General features: G+C 37.2%; 3 protein-coding genes across 3 annotated transcripts in view; 1 reads left to right on the top strand and 2 right to left on the bottom strand.

The window, feature by feature from the left end:
* Positions 1-15,496, bottom strand: LOC136262283 (MOB kinase activator 1B-like). The gene is made up of 5 exons (XM_066056504.1): positions 15,381-15,496; positions 15,111-15,268; positions 12,604-12,697; positions 6,001-6,134; positions 1-400 (listed from the first exon to the last, which is right to left on the bottom strand). Exons 1-5 carry the CDS (start codon positions 15,398-15,400, stop codon positions 162-164), a joined length of 645 nt encoding a protein of 214 aa, XP_065912576.1. The 5' UTR covers positions 15,401-15,496; the 3' UTR covers positions 1-161.
* Positions 15,497-15,622: 126 nt separating this feature from the next.
* Positions 15,623-16,726, bottom strand: LOC136262282 (large ribosomal subunit protein uL1-like). The gene is made up of 5 exons (XM_066056503.1): positions 16,597-16,726; positions 16,347-16,499; positions 16,134-16,282; positions 15,906-16,078; positions 15,623-15,855 (listed from the first exon to the last, which is right to left on the bottom strand). Exons 1-5 carry the CDS (start codon positions 16,599-16,601, stop codon positions 15,685-15,687), a joined length of 651 nt encoding a protein of 216 aa, XP_065912575.1. The 5' UTR covers positions 16,602-16,726; the 3' UTR covers positions 15,623-15,684.
* The window catches only part of LOC136262281 (phosphatidylinositol phosphatase PTPRQ-like), a 90,717-nt gene continuing 83,099 nt past the window's right edge, over positions 16,712-24,329 (top strand). Inside the window, exons 1-4 of the mRNA XM_066056501.1 lie at positions 16,712-16,907; positions 17,080-17,116; positions 19,548-19,649; positions 23,301-23,645. Of these exons, the coding sequence (XP_065912573.1) occupies positions 16,854-16,907; positions 17,080-17,116; positions 19,548-19,649; positions 23,301-23,645 (538 nt within the window). The 5' untranslated portion in view covers positions 16,712-16,853. The remainder of the gene's footprint in view (positions 16,908-17,079; positions 17,117-19,547; positions 19,650-23,300; positions 23,646-24,329) is intronic.

A 24,329-nucleotide genomic window follows, 5' to 3' on the forward strand; every position in this document is an offset into this window, starting at 1 on the left:
TCAATTCCAGAAATAACTTGCCACTCTTTCTAATTTACATGTACACTCATTATATTTATGCTACAGTGAAAATGTACATAAAGAGCTACACATGATTAATAATAATAATATTTTTATAGGTACAGTTTATATCCATTGCACAATTTCTGTTTGTCAAGTCATCATGTCTCCACCATCAACTTATCAATCAACTCCTGCAGTGGTGCAAGCTCTCTCTTCTCAATCAAGCTAAACTCTTGTACAAAATAAATGAAATGTTTGAAAGATGTATTTAAATGAGGCTCCTCGTTAAGGCTGATAATGTCACGAAAGTGGGCATGATAGACATGAGCATACACACGGAACAGCCTCTTCAGTATCGTCTTAGCTATAGTTAGGAAGTTCTTAGGGAATGTGACACCTATGACAAAAAAAAAATTACAGGTGTCTCATGGCATTTATGCTAGTTATCACACAGAGTAGTACTGTTCAAGTAGGGCAGTACGGTAGTAGGGATTGCCCCAAGGTGACACATGCTGTCAAAAATGCCGCTTTTAAAATTCATTCTAGAGACATCTTACGTGACAAATATCACCTTTATAGAATAGCATTAGTCCATCTAACATCAATTACAGCAATAAAAACAAGAAAACTTTCAGGTGGCTGGATTTAGAATTTGTGACCCGCTGAGTTAAAAACATTCTGTTTAGCTATAAAATGTATTGAAATACACTGGGTGCCTAGTGCTATAATTCCAAGATCATTCATCATAAAATGCTGAAACTTTAACTGTCAACTCCTTTGTTACTATAGATAACAGTGGTGCAATAAAACGGATTACGAGGAATGTGTGAAAACGGCCGGTTTTTAACATTTTTAAAAACCACTTATACTTGAAATTTCGTCTGTCAGCCAGACCGTATTCACAAGGCTGGAGGCCAAACAAAGCAGCTTACGGCAACCATTTTATGCCACAATAACAAACTCACCAGTGGCATGTGCCTTTTGGAGTTCCCATGAGTGTGTGCCCTCTGAGCTTGTTCTTCAGTCAGGTTGGTAATTGTCTTCTTGATGCGAAACCATAACCAGTTGTTAATTTTCCGTATTAATACTTTTCTCAAAAAAAAAAACAAACAAAAAAAAACAAACAAACAAACAAACAAAAAAACAACAACAACACTATTACGCTACCAAAAAAGGTACTGGACACCTGGTAGATACCTATAATTTCACGATAGGTTTGAGATCATGCGCATTAATGATTTTTTTTTTTTTGGTTGATCGAAAACAGAGATCACAACCTCAACAATTTATTTACTCAAACACAATGACCATATCTCCTTATCAATTTAGCTGCATTTATAATATTAGCTCAGAGAAAATAAGGAATAGGACCATACCCCTTGGTAGGCTACAGGGTGACTTGAGATAGTTTCTAATACAGCAGTCACTTTAATAGAATAGTCACCGTGTATAGCTGCATGCTATTTTTTTTTAAAAAGTAAGGATAAGTAATGAAACAAGAGATATGGTATTATAACATAGCTTGGTGGGAAAAACCCATACTTTGGCATTAAACAAATTTATTGTTATAACATGCCAATGTAGGGATTTGCTATAATACCATCATTTATCTCTTGTTTCACTACTTTTTATTTCATAAATCCCTATTTCATTCACAATATTTAAAAAATACTAGTTTGGTTTTTTATTGTAGCACAGCTAACTACAGTACAACTTGTGACTGCTCTATTAGAATATCATACATGAATGACTGTTGTATTAGAGTATCTTGAGTCAGCCAAGGGGTGTACAGCTCGCTAGATCAATAAGGGGTGGGGTCATCTTGTTTACTGTTAAGTAAATATCAGAGGTGTGGTCTCCGTACTCTATCGCTATTTTTTTGTCAACCTAGATCTTTATTTGATGGGTGTGGTTGCGAACCTATCGCAAACAAGATCCCAATCGCGAAGTTGCAGATACCTAGCTAGTATATAGCGCCAGGACTGAAGCGCTTCTGAAATCCAGCCCTGAAATAAGTCTGTGGCGTCTAAATATGCTGCTGAAAGAAAGTGTTGACATGGAAAATTAATGTCTCAAAGAAGGAATACGAACATCCTGATTGAAGATAAACAAGGCACAGAGGGCTTACACTCATTGGAACCCCAAAAGGCACATCCCACTGGTAAGTTTGTTATTGTGGCATAAAATGGTGGCCGTGCACTGCTTTGTTTGACCTCTAGCCGACTGTGGTTAATGAGGCAGAGAGGCAGTGAGAATAACATAAGATGACTCTAGGATGTGGAATTTTGGGTGGTGCACAAACTTTTTGGGGCGATTTGCCAAAGTTTATTTCACCAAATACAATTTACCTTGCTATTTGCCAAAGTTTCCCTCTATACAGTACATAGTTTTCTGTACATATAGTTTTTAAATTGATAGTAGCAATATATAACATGAAAGTTGGCAGGTTTTTGTTCAGCCAATTAGGTTTTAAGAATTGTTATTAAATCTTGATGGACATTGCTATACTAACCACTCAGATGAATGTGTGACCTTGGAAGAAATACAGTGGAACACATGTGAAGCAGTCACCTTCGTGTCGGCCTGCTCAACATTCTCCATATAGCAGCCGTGGCTGCAAACCAAGGTTTGGTCAGTTATAGGAACTTAATAAATTACAGATACTTTCTATAGTGCAAAGTAGGTGGTAGGCATGAACAAAACAATAATTAAAAGCTGACCAGCAGTAAAAGCTGATCTAGGCCAGGCTGGCTAACTGTGAACTACTGAATCCCATAGTGATGGGTTAAAAAGTACAATATGAGATAGTGCTGTTAGTTTACTCAGTAGTCATAGGTGGCAATTTTTTTGTGGGTAGCTATATATAGCGAAGCTGTATGAACTGGTTAACAGAGGTCACCTGTGCAAACTGATTACAAATCAGCTAGGACCATTGTCAAAGGCGACCAGCAAATTATGCAGGGGTGAACAGTTTACTATTTTAGAAGGTTCCACTGTATATGAACTTATGAAGGATGTGTTTAGTAACAAGTTGTTACCTGAAGTTTTGCAAGAGAACTTTACGCAAACATTGATCACACTTAGGCTATCTATATATATAAAGCTGAAAAGCTGTCTGTCTGTCTGTCTGACGGTCACGCTGCTTACTCACCAGACTTGGCGCAAATCGACATAGTCTGTGCTGATAATGAAGCGCTCATCATCCGCCTACTCTAAGATTGTTATCACGAGTTCACGCGTGCTTCCGTTCGGTCTCTACAGCACGTAGAAGGCCTAGCTGTAGAGAAAACTTGAGCATCATTCCTTTGAAAACCACAGCACATACTGTTCAAGTGGTAGAACGCCTGACTAGCATGTAAGAGGTCGTGGGTTCAAATCCACGTGTTGACAGATTTTAAACTTTCTACTCAGTACCTTTTTGTGAACACCCTTTTAAAACACGACTTTTAGCTCATCATATCTTGGCATGCAAAGCACGTATCGAGGCGGGACTTTAGCAAAATTAAACGCCCATCATCTGGCAACTCGAGTGTTGTTGTAGCAAATCAATACGTGCTTTTGTTCGCTCTTTATAGGGCGATGAAGGCACTGGTGTAGGGAAGGATCACTGAAAAGTTGAGCTACATTCCTGTCAAAACCACTGATAAACAACTGTGGCGATTTGTGCACCTCCCTTAACCCCAAGTTATTATAACCAGCCAGGGTTCAATCCCCGCCTAGGTCATAACTTTTTTTTTCACTTTTGGGACCTTTTTGATGCACCTTTTTGCTCTATCTGTTTCATGCAAGTCTTCATCTACAAACTCTTTATGATCAGTTTTTCAGCACTTGCACTGAATTACCTCACATAATAGGGACTCTTATAGCACTTTTGGGACAGGACAGACAAATTGCCAACATATTTGTCCATCTGTGTGTTGGTCCAGTGTGTTGTATTAGAGTAGGTAAAAGCTTCTTTCACCAGTATCCAGAATATCTACATCTTTGTTTTAAGCACATAGGTGTGCACTGACATGAAAAACTGTTTGTTCAGACTTACCTCAATATTGCTGTAGTAATAGGCAACTTGCATGATTGAACAAATACTACTGTGCATCTGAAAAATGATAATACTGGAACCATGCAGATCCATAGTTTACACCGAGACCTGGCACAACTGTTTCACTATCCTGCTTGCATGCTTTCAGTCTAAAGATTCATACATTACCTTATTGGTCAATTACACTGCAGGTGTTTCAAAACTGGGTTTTTGTATGGCAAGAGGTATATGTGTCACTGCAACATCAGAACTGAAAGTGCATAGGACAAGTTCTGAACTTTTGCTTGCCATGCAGTAACTATAACTGCAAATTGTGTTGACTTTAAATTATGCTCAAGTTCATTTCTCTTTGTGACAGTTGGTAAGGTAAACATCAAAATGTAGAAACTGAAACTGTACCGTGTGTACACAACCTGTATGTAATGTAGGGTATACTGTATACAATTGCCTTAGCTCGCATGCAGTTTAACTAATTAGCTAGCCTTGCATGCATGCTTCACTATAAATTATTATGTACTGCATAAGGATCATGTACTTTAAAGCACTATCGACATACATGCTACACAGCAAATATAGGACACTAATATTTATGCTTGGTTCCCAATATATTAATTATTGTTGCATTAGTTCTCATGTAAAGCAGCAAAGGTTCCGTTTGTTCTATACAGCACGTTGAAGTCACTGGTAGGGAAGATGCACTGAATAATTAAACTACATTCCTGTCAAAACCACAAACAATAAACTTTAGTGTTTAGCATCATTAATGACATAAGAAAACCTCATGCTCTTTAAAAAATGTGACATCACCATGTACCCTACATAGCTACATTAGCAGTGCTGGTGTTTAATGCTTAGTCCCTCTTCGTGGCATTAAAATGTTTAATGTGGAGATGGTCCTGCACATAGGGCAGGTACCAATGCTAGTATAACATAGTTCTGATACCAAGACAAGTGGGCTTAAGTATTTCTCAAGAGAAGTATTTCAGCCAATTAGAAGATGATTAGTGGTGACAGTACAGCTGTGAATCAGACATGCGTGGTATATTCCCATATAAACATTGCACTTATACAACTTTACATTGGAAATGAATGGTGATAGTTTGGTAAAGTAGCCCCAGTTATCCTAACACCACACATATATATCATTTTACTACTGGAGCTAAACAAATAAAAAATCTATGAAAAACTGTACAAAAATTGAAGATAGCTTTTACAAGTGGTCATGAAAATGCAGTGAAGTCATAGGATATTCATTGCAAAAACTCAATGAAAATTACAATCATTCCTTGCTTTTTTATTGAGTTTTGAGTTAGATAGTTACCCAGACCTGTCCCAGAATTACCAGCTAGAGATTGGATGACTTACATCAACAGCACAGATATTGATAAAGAATGACGAAGAGCAGCTGAACAATGGTATTTTTGAGAAGGTCACAAGTGCCTAAACACAGATGGGTTGATCGAACACTACATTCCAGCGATTGTTCAACAATGAAGACAAGAATAGTGAATGACATTTCTGCAAAAACGAAGTAAAATACAGACCGTAGAAAGTACTTCACAAATTTCTATCGAGTACCACCTCCAACTCTTTCCTTTCAGCAGCTACAATAAATACTGTAAGTGATGCACCTATTGCAAAATAGCTTCAGAGAGACATTTATGTCAACAATGTGATAATGGGAGTCAGTACACTCAGCAAGGCTAAAAATTTTTACATGTGCACTAAAGCCAAGAGCCTATTGCAGCAGCCTCTATGTATTTGAAGGAGTGGTCTAATTCCAAGGAGTCATCCCACAAGAAGAGTGAGCAGATTGGGTTTCTCATTGAGTTTCAAAGAGTTCATGATGAATATCCTATGAACATGTGATTTCGCTGCATTTTCATGACCACTGATAAAAGCTATACCAATTTACAAAAACACAGGAAATAGAAAAGCACTAAATACATAATCATTACCAATTTTGGATGGAAAGACATTTTCATCTTCTAGCTGCTCTTGCACCCAAGCCATCAGGTAGTCTATGTATTTAGGAGCAGAACATTTTATAGGCCTCTTCACTGTGGAGCCATCTGCCCAATGGTACTCATATCTAAAATAAAAAATATATATAGTCTATAAAGCACAATGCACGTGCCTTAATTATACCCAATATGAGGGAGGATCAGAGGCGTGGACTGGACAATAAATTTATGGGGGAAATTTTAAGCTACTGTATGTTCTACATCTGAGCACTGAAGAAAGAGAAGATAGACAAGGCACCGCATAAAATTCTGAAACTTCAATCACACTACTTTGGTACACAGATTCACTAAATGGGTGAATTGCTAGAAAATCCAGATGATTCCAAAATGACATCACAAATAAAATTGGCAACCAATATTAGGAAGACTCCAACATTTTTAAGTGCATACTTGTGACTTGAACTTTGCACTTGATATTAATTGTATTTGATTTGTACTTTAACTTTTACAATTCCAGTATATCTACTGGCTAATTTAACTCACAAAGATGATTATCTTTCTGGCTAACATTCAAGGTAGAATGAATCAAAGTGTACAAACATAACCAGCCATATGTACAAGCCATTGTGGAGTAACCCCCCCCCCCCCCCCCCCAGACTAATCTTTGGAATGTGTGGGTACCATACCACCCACCAACAATAGCACAGCCAGTGATTATGTAATAGTTATCCCACAGCTGCAAGGGATTTTGACATTTTGTTGATACTGAGGATTTCCAAATCTTTGCAACACGTCTGAAATGCAAAGCAGAAAAACGTGATCCAGTACGTCACTTCCTGCCTTTTACCCATTTGACAGCTTAGACCCTTTAGACCGGACCAAAGGGTATGATTCATTCAAGTCGCTTGTTGATAAATTTTATACTCGTGTGTCAGTGTTTCACTGGTCTCATGGCGTGTTTTAAATTTCACGTGATAAGCGTGCACGTGAATGCATTGCGCCTTGGTGTTGCAAAGATTTGGAAATCCTCAGTGTACACACCCAAACTCCGATGGTCGAGGCCTGACAGGTAAAATCCCGACATAGTCATGGTATAAGTGATACATATCACTCAGAGCATACTCACCTGATAGGTGAAAGAACTACAGAGCACTCACCAATTTGTTTTATACACTAGCATCTGATGATCGATTGTGGCTTCAACAGCGTGGGGCAGTAGCTCGCAAAACGTTATTCCTACATCATCAGTTTCAACACATGTCAGGAACTTTCGATTGTGGGATTGGTTTTTGGGGTGTAAAGGATCTATGGCTTTTTAATACTCGCTATTGTGACAGTAAGTAAGCTAATACATTAAGTTCAGTACTTAGGACTATAAGCTACTCATCTAGCATATTCTTGTTTCGTGGTCTAACCAATGGCTGACACACACCCCACGTAGTGGGTACTAATGTACATCCATGCATCCCCCAAGCAATCGTTTTACACATAATATAGTTTAGTTACTGTCAAATAATCTAAACTTAGCAAATACACTGAGCCGTAATTGCCTAATGTGTACACTAAAACCCACAATAAAACACTCCGTGTCACTCAATAAAACGAGTTGAAACGTTTCATATCTTTGAACTGGTTGGGCATCAAACCGTGAGCAAACCATATTATTCTCAAGATATTGCCCAGTGAATATACAACTTAAACACCAAGTGGTGCCTTTGAACCACTAAAGTGGTTTTAAAGTCAGTTTTCAGCAGTTAAAGTAAACACCCCAAGGTGGATTCCTCCAGACTAATTAGCTTACTTACACAATTAATTATATTTATAAATCAGATCAGTTTCAAATAATATATCTCGGTATCCAACTATCGGATCAGTTTAGTTTTCTTATATTGTACTTTGCGTGGGAGGATCAAAGCGATGCCACGTATCATATTGTCCATACAGTACTACTGTATAGTAAAAAACTTTGGCAGTAAAAATGTGTGACGAAACTCCTCTGTTAAAAAAATTGGCAGAAAAAACTTTGGCGATTGAAATAATATTCGCCAAAGTTTTTACTGTACAGTACGTACGGATAACGACAAGGTGTCAACTCATCAGTTAAGTAGTGTAGTAAGTGTATATGTAGCTAGCGTTGTTGTTGTAGCAGTACTTCTGTTACTGATCTAACAACGTGGTAGCAAAGGCGTGCTTCACTATCTCCTGCAATTCCGACAGCAACCGTATTTACTTTTTCAGTGAACTCCAGTAGCAGAGGTTACCATGTATATCAAAGTATTTGGCCAAATCCATCGCGAGACGATGAACTAGCTGACGTGCAAACAGGTAGCCGGTTGGAAATGCTACCCCAAGGAGTGCTTACAACAGTGGGACACATTCCTAGGAAGATCTCCAAAGTCAGCTCGATCTTTATTGTGTGGTGGTACAAGCTGGCCTTCATCTCAAGTTCTAGTTACTCAATGTGCTCATGTTATCATCTAAAATAATTGGCAAAAAAATTTGGTGAATTAAATGCTATTTGCCAAATTCACCAAAGTTTTTTATCGCCAAAGTTTTTTTACTATACGGTAATCAACTGCATAACTGTGCTGTATGAGTCATACAACACAGCTTTGCAGCTAATTGGGTAAATACAGTACAGTTATGCAGAGAATTTATTTGAGGAATGTTATGCAAACAACACACTGTATATCGCTAAAACCAGCCAAACTAATCCTACGAGTCCGTTCTACGGCTAGGAATAGATTGTATAAACACTTACTGATCGTCTGATCATGAAGCTTTTTAAACACGACTCCACTAAGACAGCATGATTGATCACGCGTGTGATATTGTAAATCGCTAAAACTAGCCAAACTAATCATATTAGTTCGTTCTACGACTAGAAATAGATTAGTTAAACACTTACTGATATCCTTATCACCGAAAATCACAGCGGTTGAGTACTAGAGAAAATCGCTCTGAGCCAGATGACCAGGAAGTACAATATAACACTTAAAGCACCGCCTTGCTTGTGTGTACAAAAAAAATACAGTATTCGGGGGTGTCTCGAGGCAAATATAGCACTCGGCTTTGCCTCGTGCTGTATTAGCCCCAACACACACCCTCATACTGTATTTTCCGTACACACGCGCGGTGGTGCTTTAACTCTAACATATTGGTACACTTCAAGTTTTCAAGTTACACAATGTTCATAATATTGTGGTTCATTATATTTTGATTGTCAAGGGAATATTTACCTTCACTTTTAGTCTGCCTACTGTGAAAAGGAAACAACACTCAAATCTTCTCAATACTGTATTTTGCACTATACTAAGAAAGAGGCAATGCATTACAATTTTGTTTTGTTATGAAGCCATTCAAGACTGCATAAGCATGTTCAAAATGATCCAAGTACTTCATTTTGGGACAATAACATCACTGTGACAGCCTGCCTGGTTGTGATACGTGAACACAATTAATAAATTATGGGAAAAATTCACATCATATTGTGTAATATAGTTTCGGGAAAGTAGAACACTTCCCATTCTGGGAATAACTGCTAACTTTGTAGCTTGCATTACAAATATTCACATCCTGTGTATGTGTGTTCCCTTGATGGGATTTTCAGAACAGCTGGCTTAGATATATCCCTGTAGAAAAGGTAAATAGCCCCAAAGCTAAATAGTGTCAATTGCTTGTTTATACCTTTTATCATAATAACCCGAGGTACAGGATTGGAAACGAGTGGCATGCTCAACCAATAATTCTGTAGACACACTCTTGTGTCCGATGAGTCTTAGGGTTGGGAACCTTTTCCAGTAGTCTTTACAAAGCATGCTCAAGCATTCTGACTTTTCTAAGGAAGGTTTTAAAATGGTTCTTGCAAGTTGCGTGTCAATAAATCGTCACTACTTAGATGTCTATTGTCACTACTAGTGATGCCACGATATATTGTATATCACGATAATCGTGATAGAGAAAAAAGCTATATTGTGATATAAACAAACACAATATTTTTAGTAAAGAGTGACTTGATATTTGCAAAATATGAGGGTATATCTCAGCAACATGTGGTGATGCATAAAAACAAGGGTCAACTTTGTCAAATTATTGCTATAACTATAATAGATTGGCTTGTCCTGTGAAAATATTAACATATACAATTTATTTAATATATCATGATTATCATGGTATAAGTCTCGTGATTATCGTGATATTAAAATTTTCATATCGTGGTATCACTAGTCACTACTGAAATAGTACTCTTTTGCCTGACTTTTCAATGAGAAAATAAGAAATGGCCATACAGGTAAGTAGCACTTTTGCCTTGTGCTGTCTCACTGGATTAGTCGTGTTTTGCTTAAACAAGGCCTATAGTTTCGCATAAGGAAGTGGTTAGCACGTTTTGTAAGGCGATATTACAGGCTTTACAAAATCGCATACAATATCGCCTTGAGTAAGAAGAATATGTAATGATATCACACTGGCTACTTGCTCATGCAAAACTATAGGCCTTGAACTACTGTTTTAGCAAAACAGACAGCTCATAGACTAATCCAGTGAGGCAGAACACAATTTACCACTCAACTGTATGGCCATTTCTTATTTTCCCATTGAAAATCAGACGAAAGAGTACTATTGGGTAGCGACCATAGATATCTATGTAGTAACTATCTATTCACACTCAGCAACTTAAAAAGTCATTTAAAACCTTCCTCAGAACAGCCAGAACGCTTGAGCACATTTTATAAGACTGGAAATTTAAAGGTACCAAATTTTTAATGCATCCTATGTTACAACGTTGGACAGCCCAGGGGCCATTCTAAGCTATCTCATCTGGTTTACAATCATCATATAAGGACAGGTATACAAAGATAACCATTTTAATCGTACAAGTGATTTGTTTATGATTACCTCATAATTGAACAGCTTCATGTTATAATTGAACAATTTACTACACATTGCCCCTTAAATGATCTGTTGCGTTACAGCATTAGTTGATACATCATAGACTAGTATTTTAAAGAATCCAGATAAGAATGCCAAAATGCAGTACATAAGCCAATGGACGATATCCACAATGACGAAATTTGATGTCATAATTGATAAAATGGCTGTGTTAGTGTGGAGGCTTCAGAGACTTTAGCACGCAGTATTCGAAATGAATGTTGTCTATAGTTTTCTACACTTGAAACCACGAGATAATAAAGGTAAAAAGTAGTACATGTACCGTGACTATGCAAAACACGTTCCAACAAGGAAAGCAAACTGAAAATTTTAAATTCGGACACAACTAGGCTTATTTGTATTGCATTATATACTATATGCCTCACCTTCGCCCTTTTACAAATTTATAAACGCTATCATAGGGAAACACTATCTCGCCCAACACCTCCCTGTACAAAGTCCCCACAATAGCACTGCCATTTTGTGTTGTGACGTCAGAAAACGTCATTGCGGATATCGTCCATTGAAACTATGATGCATATATACCATGCAAACATTTAACTGTGGATACTCCGACATTATAGTGTTGTTTCAAAACTAGCCTTAAGTTATATACCACAGGTAGACAATCATTGTTCACTGAAGCCTCCAAGACCAGGAAAATAGTTGAGGATGGTGAGTACATCAGAAATATATAAGTATGCTGTGTACATTTTTAAGCGTTGTATATGTGCGCATCTACTTAGCATGTTGCTCACTATACTTAGAATTAATTATGTCTCTTACTTACAACATTTGTGACCGTCTTAGCGAAAACCCATCTAGTTTGCACAATTAAAAAAAATTCTTTATTTGCTGACCATTTTCTGCAGTGTCCAAGGAATGGATCACCAAAGTTTCATCCTTCTGTGGTGTGTAGTTTTGAAATTACAGCGATAGACAGTAGGAAATTGATTTGTACAGTGACTATACTAAAAATAAACTACAGGCGCTTGCATTCGCAGCCATAACTTCCGTTTGGATTAGTCTACAAAGTTGGAATTTGGCTTACAATGTTCACCGTGGACTGGCAGATCAACCAAGGTAGTTTTAGCCTTGCAGTCACTTGCGCATAGGCGTATGAAGGCGGTTTGTTAGAAGAAATGATGACGATCTTGTTTACGTTTACCGCATCGTAAACAAACACGCGTGACACCTATACCGTTGAAGCTACAAAAACGAAACAAAGCCCTTTGAATTCTCCATGAGCAGGCGAATAAGGTGGTACATAGTTTTAATTGATTTGAATCTTCCTTCTTTGAGTACTGGCCCAATAAAAACTTGCGTATTTTTTCTTGTAGAATGCGTAATTTTACGAATTATTTTTACACTACGATTTTCTCAATACGCATGCTTGTGCGAACTAGACGGGTTTCCACTGAGACGGTCACATTTATAAGATGATTGTAAATTTTAAAAAAGCACAAAAACAATGTTATGAGTGGTCAATTAAAACCCCATCACCCTAGGTTCCCAGAGCACTACCAGAAGGGTACACATACATTGTATAAATCACAAAATTTATAGTACAAACTGATCGGCTTTTTTTAGTGAAATCCATTGTTGTATATGTGTGGAACACAAGTAGTTATATGAAACACAAGTTTACTACACTGTACACACACTCACTTGGGTCCTGCAGACATGACTGGGCAGCTCTCAGTCGTACAATATTCAGTGATGGTACCATACAACATGTTGATCTGGTTGAAGAAGTCAACCGCTACAATGAAATAAATAGAAATAGTTATAGAGCACCTTGAAAAACCCTCTTAACAACCATAACACTGGAAGGGCTGAGAGGTATGGTATTGTCAACTTGACATTGTGGCATAACTAAACTAACGGCATAACTTCAAGGCTATGTATTCTACCAACCCTAATGAACTATGAACTTCAATGTTGCTATTTGCAAATCATGGGACATGGGAACAGGTATATAATTTTTAGTCTTCACCAAACATGCCATGGGATAGAAAACCCACATACATATATTTTGCAAAACATACATAGTTTCTGTTCTTGGCAATTTCACACTCACTGTTTTCCCATTCAACCATGACAAGGTGAATGCTTGACAACTATTTCATAAGTATCTCTCAACTGGATCTGCGAAAACCTGGCATAATGGTACATTTTTCAAAATCTTGACTGTTGAATATTTATAATATACATAGCCAAATGTATGCTCTGGCAAAGTTTCAGTCTCGTATGCCAAAAAGATATAGCCCTACGAAGTAGCAACAATTACAGAAAGATCGATGTACAGCAAGATGCAACAGAAAGATGTACAGTAAGTATTGGGAAAATAAATTAAAAAATGGTTGTAACTTACGAACGCAATAATATACAGAGTTGCAACTTACACCACCATGAATAGGGATATTCATTGCTGGGTAGTTCTTCATGACAAAATCACCACCAAAGGAAGATCAATCGCGTATGATCGCCTCGACATGACGTAAACAAATGCCCATAACTCACGTATCCATTGGTCTACTACAATAAAATAAAGACTTTCAAATTCCTCTTGAGTAGGAGAATAAGATGACACCCAGGATTTAGATCTTTTCTTCACAAAGAAATAAATGTTAAAAACTAAATGGAATTTCGTTGGAAAGTATTTTACGCAATGTTTATACTTAAGCTTGAGCCATTATGCCAGGTTTTCACAGATCCAGTCACATATTGTTAATGTACAAGGTAGAGCCACAGCCACCTAGCTACATGTTGCACCAATTTACCCCCAAATTACACATGCCATACATGTAGTAACATACTAAATGTTAATTTACGTTACACAAAGACACACAAGCCCATACATGGTTATATAGTTATACGGGAATGCATGAATTTATACCATTACATACTCTCTATATTAGGCATTCAACTATAGCTGAATGAATGAAGTACATCTACCTTTAAGGTTACCTACAATGAATTATGAGCATACAAGTACAGTCTATACATGTAGCATCAATTTACACTAAGATTCTTTGGAGATTATGGTACAATTCAGGAGGCTACAATGGACCTTATCCGCAATGGCGTCAGACGCATAAAAATGGCCGTGATAGTTGTGGGACTTCCGTAAAATTTGTATGGGCGACTATGGGAGGAAAATTTTTGAACGATGATATCTCAGCCAATATAGAAGATACTGAAGTCTAACCTGTAGGTATGGTTATAAGGCAACTGAATGAACAACAATCTAGTGTTAGTTTGAAAACCACCCAAAAATCGCTTCTACGTATTTATTGTAATGTCTTATAGCCATACCTGAGGCTAGAGCTCGATAAGCCATACCCGAGGCCATACCTGAGGCTAGAGCTCGATATCTTCTTTCTCGGCTGAGATATGATTGTTAAAAAATTTTCCTCCCATAGTTGTCCATACAAATTTTATGAAAGTCCCACAACTATCGCCACCATTTTATGGCTGTGACGTCATTGCGGATAAGGTCCATTGATATACTTTGATCATATTGAAAACCATCTGCTCAAAGCATTAACATGTATTCAGTGTAATGGTTCATGTATAGCAGTACATGCTTGTTGACTACAGTTTGATATCAAATGTGTGAATATATAAATGAGTCAAAGTATTTACTGGTAACAAAATAACAATGGCTGAGTATATACATGCATGCTTTATCACTAGTAAATATTTATATAGCTATACTCTTGTGGTAATAATGAGCAGGTAATAATGCAATAAAGTTGCAATTAACTGAAAACCCAGGGAAGTACATTTGTGTACAAGGCAACCTGCCTAACATGACCATCTACTTAATAAGGTCAAAATTTGGGCCATACATAGTAAGGATTCACTGTATCAACACTTGAAACAAGCTATCAGGTTTTTTTGTTATTAGAGTTCTACTTTTATAGACTTGCTAACAGGAAACTATTATTTAACATTGTTTTAGAGAGCATTTCAGTGCAAGGTCTCTAACTATTACGTATTGCACTATTCCTATTCATGATTGTTGCCTTTTATACTTGCATCACTCAGCCCATACCTTAAGAATGTAATACATGCACACATTATCAACCATGAATTGCCTAGGAATACATATTAGCAAGAGCATTACTAGCACGTAGGTATTCCCCCTATTTGCACACATAGACACATACTATTGACAGCAATCCACTCATTGATATCCTCCCCATCTGGCAGCTGGACCGCCATCTTGATGTTGCCGCTACCAAGAGTCGCCGAGGAGTACTTCAGTAATTCATGCGCGTGACTTCCCTCAGGGATCTTCTTACATTTCACCGTCTTACTGGATTTACTGTATAATAATTATAATAAGAATGATAAATAATGTCGAAGCATCACGTTAACTTCGGTCATAACACAACTATCGATCACCAAACATATAAACACATGGATAATGAACTTACAGGTTAAGAAAAAAACTCATTTCTTTCGTTGTTGGTATACAGCGGTGGCACACTGACCAGCACTTCCGACTTTTGAGGCGCTTGCGCCTGTCAGTCTATGGCTTAATTAATTAGAATATACTTATTATTTAGAAGCAAGAGCGAGTCCCGATTTCAAATACCTGGAGCTGGCCAAGATATGAAATCACGCCACAAAATAAGAGGATCATTAATACAATGATCCACCAATGATACCAACCATATAACATAGTTAGTTGATAATTACAACTTTATAATAATTGCAAAATGTTTTGCATCAATTAGTTCAGTAGAGCTGCTGTGCCTTTCCCATCGTGCTCTTGATGTAAAGTGAGCGAATGTTCTGCCAATTCTTCTTCAGTAGTGACACCAAAAAGTTAATCGCCAAATGAATATTTGCAACCAGCTCATCTTCATTCATCTCAACATGGCCAACAGCAACAGCCAGGCACAATACCTAACGTATGCAAAATCAATCATCACTTCTACAACGTAAGAAACCCCAACCTTTTTCATTTGAAATTTGATGGTTGACTTGACCTCTTCAATCTTGACCAGCATGTTGTCAGTGTGGGTCAGCATAGTAGGGAATTTGCCAGCTTTGTTTAGTCCAGGTCCAAGCAATCGTGGTATCTGCTTTATTATGCTATCAGATGCCAAGAATGCATCATACTTCTTTGCTGCATTAACACACAGTACTAACATTTTTTTATATAATACATTTATAATCATTACCTAGTTTCTTCACAAGTTTCTTGTCTTTATTGAATTTTTTCAATGCCTCTACATCCATACATGGGATGGAGTTTGCCTTGGCCTCGTCACAATGTGATGCATCTCCAAGCACGCATACCTTAAACTTCGGCCGAGGAACATATTTCAACCTAATATATAGGGACCATTGTTATAACATTGGGGTGATATCTAATTAGAATAAGTTTGACTCACTTGACCGTACCACTAAATCTTTTATCTTTTTGAGGATCGTAGTTTTTCAAAGCAATCTGTAACTCCACTGTTTCAGTGAATTTCCGTTTCTTTTCTTGCGACCCTTGTAGCACATTACGAACGCATTCGTAAAGTGTGTCACGCGACACTTTACTAAAAAAATAGAAAAGGAATAATCAATGCATTCTACTTATATTCGCTATTAACTATTTACTGTTGATCACAAGCTTGCACAGAAGGATTAACTTACCTCATGACCTTAGTCGCGTGAAAGAACTAGAGGACTACTACGCATGCGCCTTATTGGTTAGTGCGTAGGTGGGGCATCGCTTCTTCTTGGAAACTTTCGTGCGCGCAGTAATTTGCCGCATTTTCTCAGTCACACAGGAAGCGAAAAGAAGATAGGCGGACCAGCAAAGGAGTTTTTCCTGATGTAGAGACCTTAATTGTATTGCAAAGTTACGGGAGCATCTAAGATAATATAAGCAGTATTTTCGAATCATATTGATGGATTCGCCTGCAGGAGCTCGACATTCTATGGCTTTGATAAGCCATGGATCGGTAAGTTTTCCAACGCTTGTAATGTACAAACAATGCACAGTGCATATTGCATGTGTTTAGGGCTCTACCACTTATCGACTGGCGTTGTTTGTTCCGTGTTTGAAATATTGTTTTTTGTTTATCGTATCGTGCGTATACACACGTTGATAAAGTTTCGTTTACTTTTCTACAGGTGATCATGTTATTGACCTTGCTCTCGCTGCAGCATGGTGAGTTTTGGTGGGGTACTGATGTCAGAGGCTTCGTGCCTCCCACATCATTCACCCTGTATATGCTTATAAGGTTTCTACTGAATTTTGGAGTTTAGTGTACAGATGATTAATTCTTTGAGTTACAATTGACTAGTTGAATGTTCACCTGTTGTTTCTTACAAAAATGAAAATAACAATACTGGGGCATTCCTGGGTGTTTGTTCACATGTGTGTGCAAATCTGCCCTCCAGCACTTGTATGACTTCTGTTGAAACTACTTTATTTTATCACAACTCAATTCTCTGCTTATCACATTTTTGTTCATACTTTGATCAGCTCTTAATAATGGTGTGTGTGTGGGGGGGGGGTGTTTAGTCTTTAACACATCATCATCATGATGTCACATGAGAAACTTTTTGTAGTCATGTGTACATGGTGTACTCTTTGCTGTACAAAAATAGCAGTACTGATTTTTATTCTGACCATTTGTGTCAAATGTCTGGTTGTCTGTAAAGAGATTCTTACAATTGAGAATTTTGGTGGTGTAAGGTGTCTAGTGATTTATACATTTAATCTTGTTTTGGTTAATAGTGTGTTTATTGGAAGAATGAATAAGTACTCAGTGACAACCACAACTATTTAAATGCTTAGTCCAGACAAGTGTAACAATATAATCGTGGTGTTAATATATAGGCATGCAGTATTTCAAATACAAACCAAATGGCTAAAGTGTATAATTACCATTACTGCGAAAACAACAATTTACACATATTTCTGTATAGATTAATTTGATTAAGGTCATCAGGTGTTGTGACAGTAGCTAGTGTGTATAGTATGTGTGCTATCAGTCCAATCAATATTTGTGGTCCATATTTGGAAGTTCATTATTATAACCTGCACATTCCTTGTCTCTTCATATGGAGACATTGCTTTGTAAGGAATTAGGTTCTTGTGTAAACTACCATATATCATAGTGCAGTGTCATTAGTAAGTTCCCATCACTTGACTGGCAACTCCACTACACCTATATATAGGTATCCTAGCTACTATATAGCTAGTCCTCAAATTTTTGGCACAATCTCATGCCAAGTGATAGACTGAAGTGTGAGGAGTTACCTCATCCTCCCTTGTACTTTCATTGGAATGTTCATTTAGGACTTTAAACCTATTCTTTGACGACTAAATTTCTGGCTAAATTGTGTCATAACTTGATTCTTCATTCTTGTTAACCAGTAAGTATTGTATTCTTATGTTGCTATAGCTACAGAGCGGTAGTCTTGTACAGCTTTCCCATTCCGTAATGAATAGTAACAACCACCTGCAAATAGCTGAATTAATAAAAGATCAGACCAGCAGTTTATAGATGAATTATGGTGCATGTCTCAAGCCAATTAAATATGTCACATATGGAGCTCGCCCCAACATGCTTTAGCATCTGTCTAGTTATTATTATTATTATTTAGTCTGTTTCAAGCCCAGTCTAAAACAAGTTAAATTAGTCAGGCTAAAGTACCTTTGTAAATTTCCTGCCATGAATTTACTGTGACAAAATCAGAGGAAAATCACTGCACCACTCTCAAGATATTACATATGTATAACAAATAACTATAATCTTATGGTGGAATTGGACCTGTGTAGGTATTCTGTAATTTTTGTCATACATTTTACTATAGTCACTGTTAGAGCTCGGCGGTATTGAAATTTGAATGCACGGTATTAGTAACAGGAAAATATTGCGGTATATCGGTATATAGTTAGCTTGTTATTGTAACTATTGCATCATTTCTTGGGCCTAGTATGAAGCGGTATCATCCAAAAAATAAAAATATATAATGTATATAGTTCAGTACAAGTAAGGCATGTGTTGTAATGTGACAACCTCAGGTTTTTGTTTAGGGCGTGTCTGTTAAACCATCAACAAATTGGATAATTAAACACCAAAGGCTGGTTTAAAGGCAATCCTATACTGGTATTCATCGATATACCGGTATTTCGATATATCGGTTATCAAATGCTGTCATTGTATGATGATAATTTATCACGATAACTGGTATTATCGATACATTGCAGAGCACTAGTCACTGTACCTAACCCTTTAGGTTTACAGGAACAGGGATAAATGGGTCCCTCTTATGGGTAATGTATGATGTGATCATGCAGTAGTTGCGGCCCGAGGGCGCGGGCATATATATCAGGCTAATCCCTCGTGGCCATGGTATAACTATTAAATAATACTAACAATAAGGAAAGGGATAATATAGTGGGATGCTACTACTTTAGCTCATCTTGGGTCAGTAGCCTTGTGAATATGTGCATATTTGTTTACATACGTCGGAGAACCAGACCCAGAGATGCTTAAATATATATATTATATCAGCAGTGATGTTGTTTTTAAATATGCAATTTGTTAACATGTGATATAATAGTTGAAATGTCATACCTTTTACAGTGACTGCACAGACATGCACTTGTACGGGAGTGGATATGTCTGCACCTGCCATGTCTGGTAGTGGGTCTGACATGGGAAATATGCCAACTTTGGATGCTGCTGGTGAGTAACTGTTTGTGATTATTAATTGTCTACCACAGGTACAAGCTAAATACACTTGTCATAGGACCACAGAAGGCATGTATCAGGAAAACCACTTGTACCTGTGGTTTAACTAGTATAGTATGTTCCATATGAGTGAATCTCCTGCACGCGTGAGAAACTACAGGCACGTTTTGCAATTTATTGACCTGTGTTAATTTTAAATATACCACTTTAGTGTGGGCGTTCAAAGGCACCACTCGGTGTTTAACTCGCATATTGCCCGGGCAATATCATGAGAAAGCGGTTTGCCAATGACTTTGATACCCAGCCAGTTCAAAGAAACGATGTGCTTTGACACGTTATATAGAGCAATATAGAGCTTTGTATTGTAGGACTCATTTTTATAGTGGTTGCTAAGCTGAATATATTTGCTAAGATAGACTAGTTGGTCGTTACTAAAGGATAATGAAGGCACAAAATAATTGTTTGGGTGATTGTGGATGCGTATTTCTACCCACTGCGTATCAGCCTTTGAACAGACTATGGAATGGCAAAGCTACTACTACTACTACTACGTTGAAGTAGGTTAGTAACTTACAATCCTAAGTACTTAGCTTAATATAATAACTTAACTTACTGTCCCAATAGCGAAGTTAGTTGGCTTAACTTAGTACAAAAATGATGATAATATAAACTCCATCCCACAATCGCAAGTTTTGTAACATTGTGTGTTGAAGCATAGTATCGTATTAATGATGTTTTAACATATGGATAACGTTCTGATGGCTACACGTATTATCCCATGCTAATAGCAAATCAGCAAATCCTTGCAGCCGTGGTATAACTATTAAATAGAGGATAAAGTACACAGGGTAGCATACAAGGCTTTGTTGGGATTTGAATGTATACATAACAACATAACTGAAAGCTTTGATTGTGGGTTTATAGGCAAGCACCATACAATGAAATGCTAGTCAATAACATAGTACTTACGTAAGTACACTGTAGTAGTGAAATATGCTTCCAAGACTAATTGACATTTAGTTGGTGTCTGGTAGTATTTAATATACAGTAGTATGATATAACCTGTTATCTTCATTTTATGTATGTATGTGGAAGGGAGGATTGAAACCAGTTGAAGTTATCCCTTTACATCCAAAGCTTGTCATTTGAAGTGCTGAATTATATTTACTGATGTTAGCAAGATAATGTTTATCCTCACTGTCTGTACCCTCATATAAATGTTTTAGATATGGTTGAGGTTGTGGGGAATGAATCTAGCTTGATATCTCTTTCGCCTTCAAATTTTAAGGCACCACAGTAAATACATTGTACAGTAAGCGTACCTACATCTGTTGTATTATCAATGCTATCTGGCTGATAATTACAGCCACTAAAGCTAAGCTGTGGGCATGTACATACCTGTTGTTTTGGGTGCTCTCTTGTACAATATTGTGAATTGACTCTACTGTCCCTTCTGGCGGATGTATCATGAAGTAGTTCCATTTCCCTGACAGTAGGATTCAGTCTCTGGAAGTTGTATCACAATTCTGTTCATCTCTTCTTCGTGTTGGTTCCATACGGGAAACTCTCTTGGCAGAGGTATCCGCTGTCTTTCTTCTTCACGTCTATCTGGATTTTGTCTCTGAGTCCTCAATCCTTTCCTTCTGCTTGATACACAAAGTTCAGCTGAATGTCGTTTTGACTTAGGCATTCTCTAAATTGAATTCAACAACTACAGCCGAAACTAAACAATTGATGTCAATACATGTCTGACGTCATAACTATTGGCGTAGCAACGTGGTTAGATTTCCATAAATTTGCTTTGTTGTAATTATTATAATTCAGTCATGATTTGGCTTCATCACAATACTTACTAATTTGTAATATTAGTTTTCTTAGATGTAGGCATGAATTCCACCATGGGATACACTATTTGGGGTAGAGAGTAGGCTTGTAGAGTTCAAAGTTAATTACTAACAAAATGTGGGCATGGCACATGTAAGAAAATGTTCTAGACTTTTACTCCATACTGACACTGTAGTAGTAGCAATCGCGAAGTAACTGCCACCAAATGTGTGTGTTATAAAAGTGGATGGACAATGTAGGACTGCAGTTGCCATTCAGTGTAGTGATTTGCTAGAAAGACCTGTTAACGAACTTGCAGTAATGGCATTTTTTTGGTGCTGTACAGCAAATGGGACATGCTAGAAATTCCTATTAATAATAATAAACTCCTTGGTGCCAGTATGATGGCGATTAATATGCAGCAAATCCAGGGTCAATCGGTGCTACTGTTTGGGAGTTGGCTGGACCACAGATAGACAGACAGCATTTCAGTTTTATATAGTAGATTACATGAATTATAAAGTGTTATTATTAAATTTTTCCAAGTTCCTAGTGGGATTGTATGCCATCGCATAGCTATATCCAGAAAAGTATTTCTCTGTGGCTGGTAGTAACACTGAAAGTACTTGTGAGCTGTGACTATTCTATTAGAATACTGTGATATGATTTATCTGACTATTAATTGGATCAGGCTGACTGTTTTATTGGGTTGTCCCAATCTCTTGCCATACACTGTTTGCAACAATCAGGTCTTGGATTACCTATGGTTATTTGTAATGAAACTGATTGTTGTAAGTCCACTCCCTTTCATAGTAACATATACTACTGCAAGTAATTCTTGACATCTATATACAGTTTATGTACCAGGAGTTTCAATACAAAATTTTGTGTATTTCTTACATGAGAAAGATATGACAAGGTGAAAGGTAAAGGTACGATGCACAGAGTGAATTGTATTCATGCAACCCTAAAAGGCTTATGTCAGGCAAACGTGTACAGATAGCTAAGCCAGTTGTTGTTGTTTTTTTTCTTGTTTTTTTTTGTAGTTGTTTTTAATCAACAGTAATTAGTGTTTCTGTGAATTTGATATTGTGAGGCTCTTCCATATTTAAGACGTTTTTCATGGCATAAAATGTAATGATTTTTAATGGCAGCATTTTGAGAGTAGTATGTTATTTTTTGTTGTACAGTACTCTACTATGTATGTACTCTTTGATTCTAATGTTCATTCGACTCAATACTATTCGTATATGCCTGAACCACTATTCGAATATTTGTTTTTCAATCCATAATATTAGCTTTGGAGGGGGGGGGGGTGTTTGGTTTTAATGGTTCTATAGGTTTATGATTTTGAGAAATTAGGTGTGAGGATACATGATTTTGGTGAAATTTTGCTACAATGCTACTGATATTGACCATTTGATTATATAACTTTGGGAAAGATCATCAATTAAACCTTCCCGTTTCTATAACTACATATCAAGGCTTAATGTATAAACTTGGAGGGAGGGAGGGTGGCAGTAATTCCCCTCCATAAATTAATCCCTGTAAGCCTTGTTTACTTAACTGGCGAATCTAGCCAACTGTGTGGTGTCCACTTTTTACATTGGTTACTAATTGAAAGTGGTTTCTGTGGCAAAAACATCAACTAATTAGTAAATTATTCATTTGTTAAGCTTGATTTTAATGCTAAAGAATGTTTGAAGCTTGCAGTCAAAATAGCATCAAAAATCTATATTCGTCCCATCCCTATAATGTATGCCTAGAACACTATTTTTTGCTTGAATGATAACTATGTATTGTGTATGTTTTTCCATATAGTTGAGAACTTGACGGCTATGGCTGGTATGGATTGTGATTCCCTCACAGTCACCTGGTCTTTACGTGGAGATTCCATCATGTTATCTCAGCTGGACTACACAATAACACTAACAAATGTTACGACCAGTGAAGTTGTAAATACCACAAACTTTGCTGGGAATTTCTGTGTACCAGCTATGGGTAGCCAGTGTGGTGAATATCTTACAAGGTTTTCTTATACAATTGAAGGTCTTTCACCACCAAGTCAGAGTTACAACTTGTCACTGTTAACAAACATCACAAATAATAGCATGTATGAAATACGGACTCCAGAAGTGACGATAATGGCAACTACTGTAATTGCAGGTATGTGAGTATATGACTACATTATTAAGTTGGGCATGTAGTTAACTGCATTATGCAAATAATTAACAAACAACTTATATTTATATTTCCCTGAGCATCCCCAGCTGTCCTTAAACTCTCCAAAGTATGTGTACCGGCCCTAATTAATCGATGTTTGAATTCTCTTCGAATTGCTCATAAACTTTTCACTTGAAAATGTTTTTAATTGGACAGTCGATCATGTTTTAGCAGTAGTACCATGTATTAGGGTTGGGCAATACTGAAAAAGTGCACCACGATGTATCATGATAATCAATATTATCACAATATTTTATGTTAATTTCATATGTACGTACAAGTTTTGTTGTGCTTGTAGCTATTGTTATATCCATCCCATAAACAACCCCTAAGCTATAAGCACTGCATATAACTTCATGTTAAATGTGATTTGCTACATTTGTAAGACAGTGCCATAAACAGCATTTTATTTTATATCACAATGTACCACTCTGCGTGGGCAGTTCAAAGGCACCGCCAGTGCCATAATTTGTATATTGCACTGCTGCAGATCGCAGCGAGTGCATTATAACTTATAATGCACTGGTTGCGGTTTTGTAGACCACAACGAGTGCATTATAAGTTATAATGCACCGACCGCAGTGCAATATACAGATATTGCACTGGCTGCGGTTTTGTGCAGCATAG

Source organism: Dysidea avara, chromosome 7 (genome assembly GCF_963678975.1).
Source record: "Dysidea avara chromosome 7, odDysAvar1.4, whole genome shotgun sequence".
Lineage (NCBI taxonomy): Eukaryota > Metazoa > Porifera > Demospongiae > Dictyoceratida > Dysideidae > Dysidea > Dysidea avara.

Excerpts from the sequence above, each read along its gene's own strand:
- LOC136262283 (XM_066056504.1), bottom strand. The coding sequence starts at position 15,400 with ATGAGTTTTTTTCTTAACCT. Across the intron at positions 6,135-12,603 it reads GTCATGTCTGCAGGACCCAA|ATATGAGTACCATTGGGCAG; the intron begins GTGAGTGTGTGT and ends TTTTTATTTTAG. Across the intron at positions 401-6,000 it reads TGTCTTTCCATCCAAAATTG|GTGTCACATTCCCTAAGAAC; the intron begins GTAATGATTATG and ends TTTTTGTCATAG.
- LOC136262282 (XM_066056503.1), bottom strand. Across the intron at positions 16,283-16,346 it reads AGATTTAGTGGTACGGTCAA|GTTGAAATATGTTCCTCGGC; the intron begins GTGAGTCAAACT and ends CCTATATATTAG. Across the intron at positions 15,856-15,905 it reads TCAAATTTCAAATGAAAAAG|GTATTGTGCCTGGCTGTTGC; the intron begins GTTGGGGTTTCT and ends TGCATACGTTAG.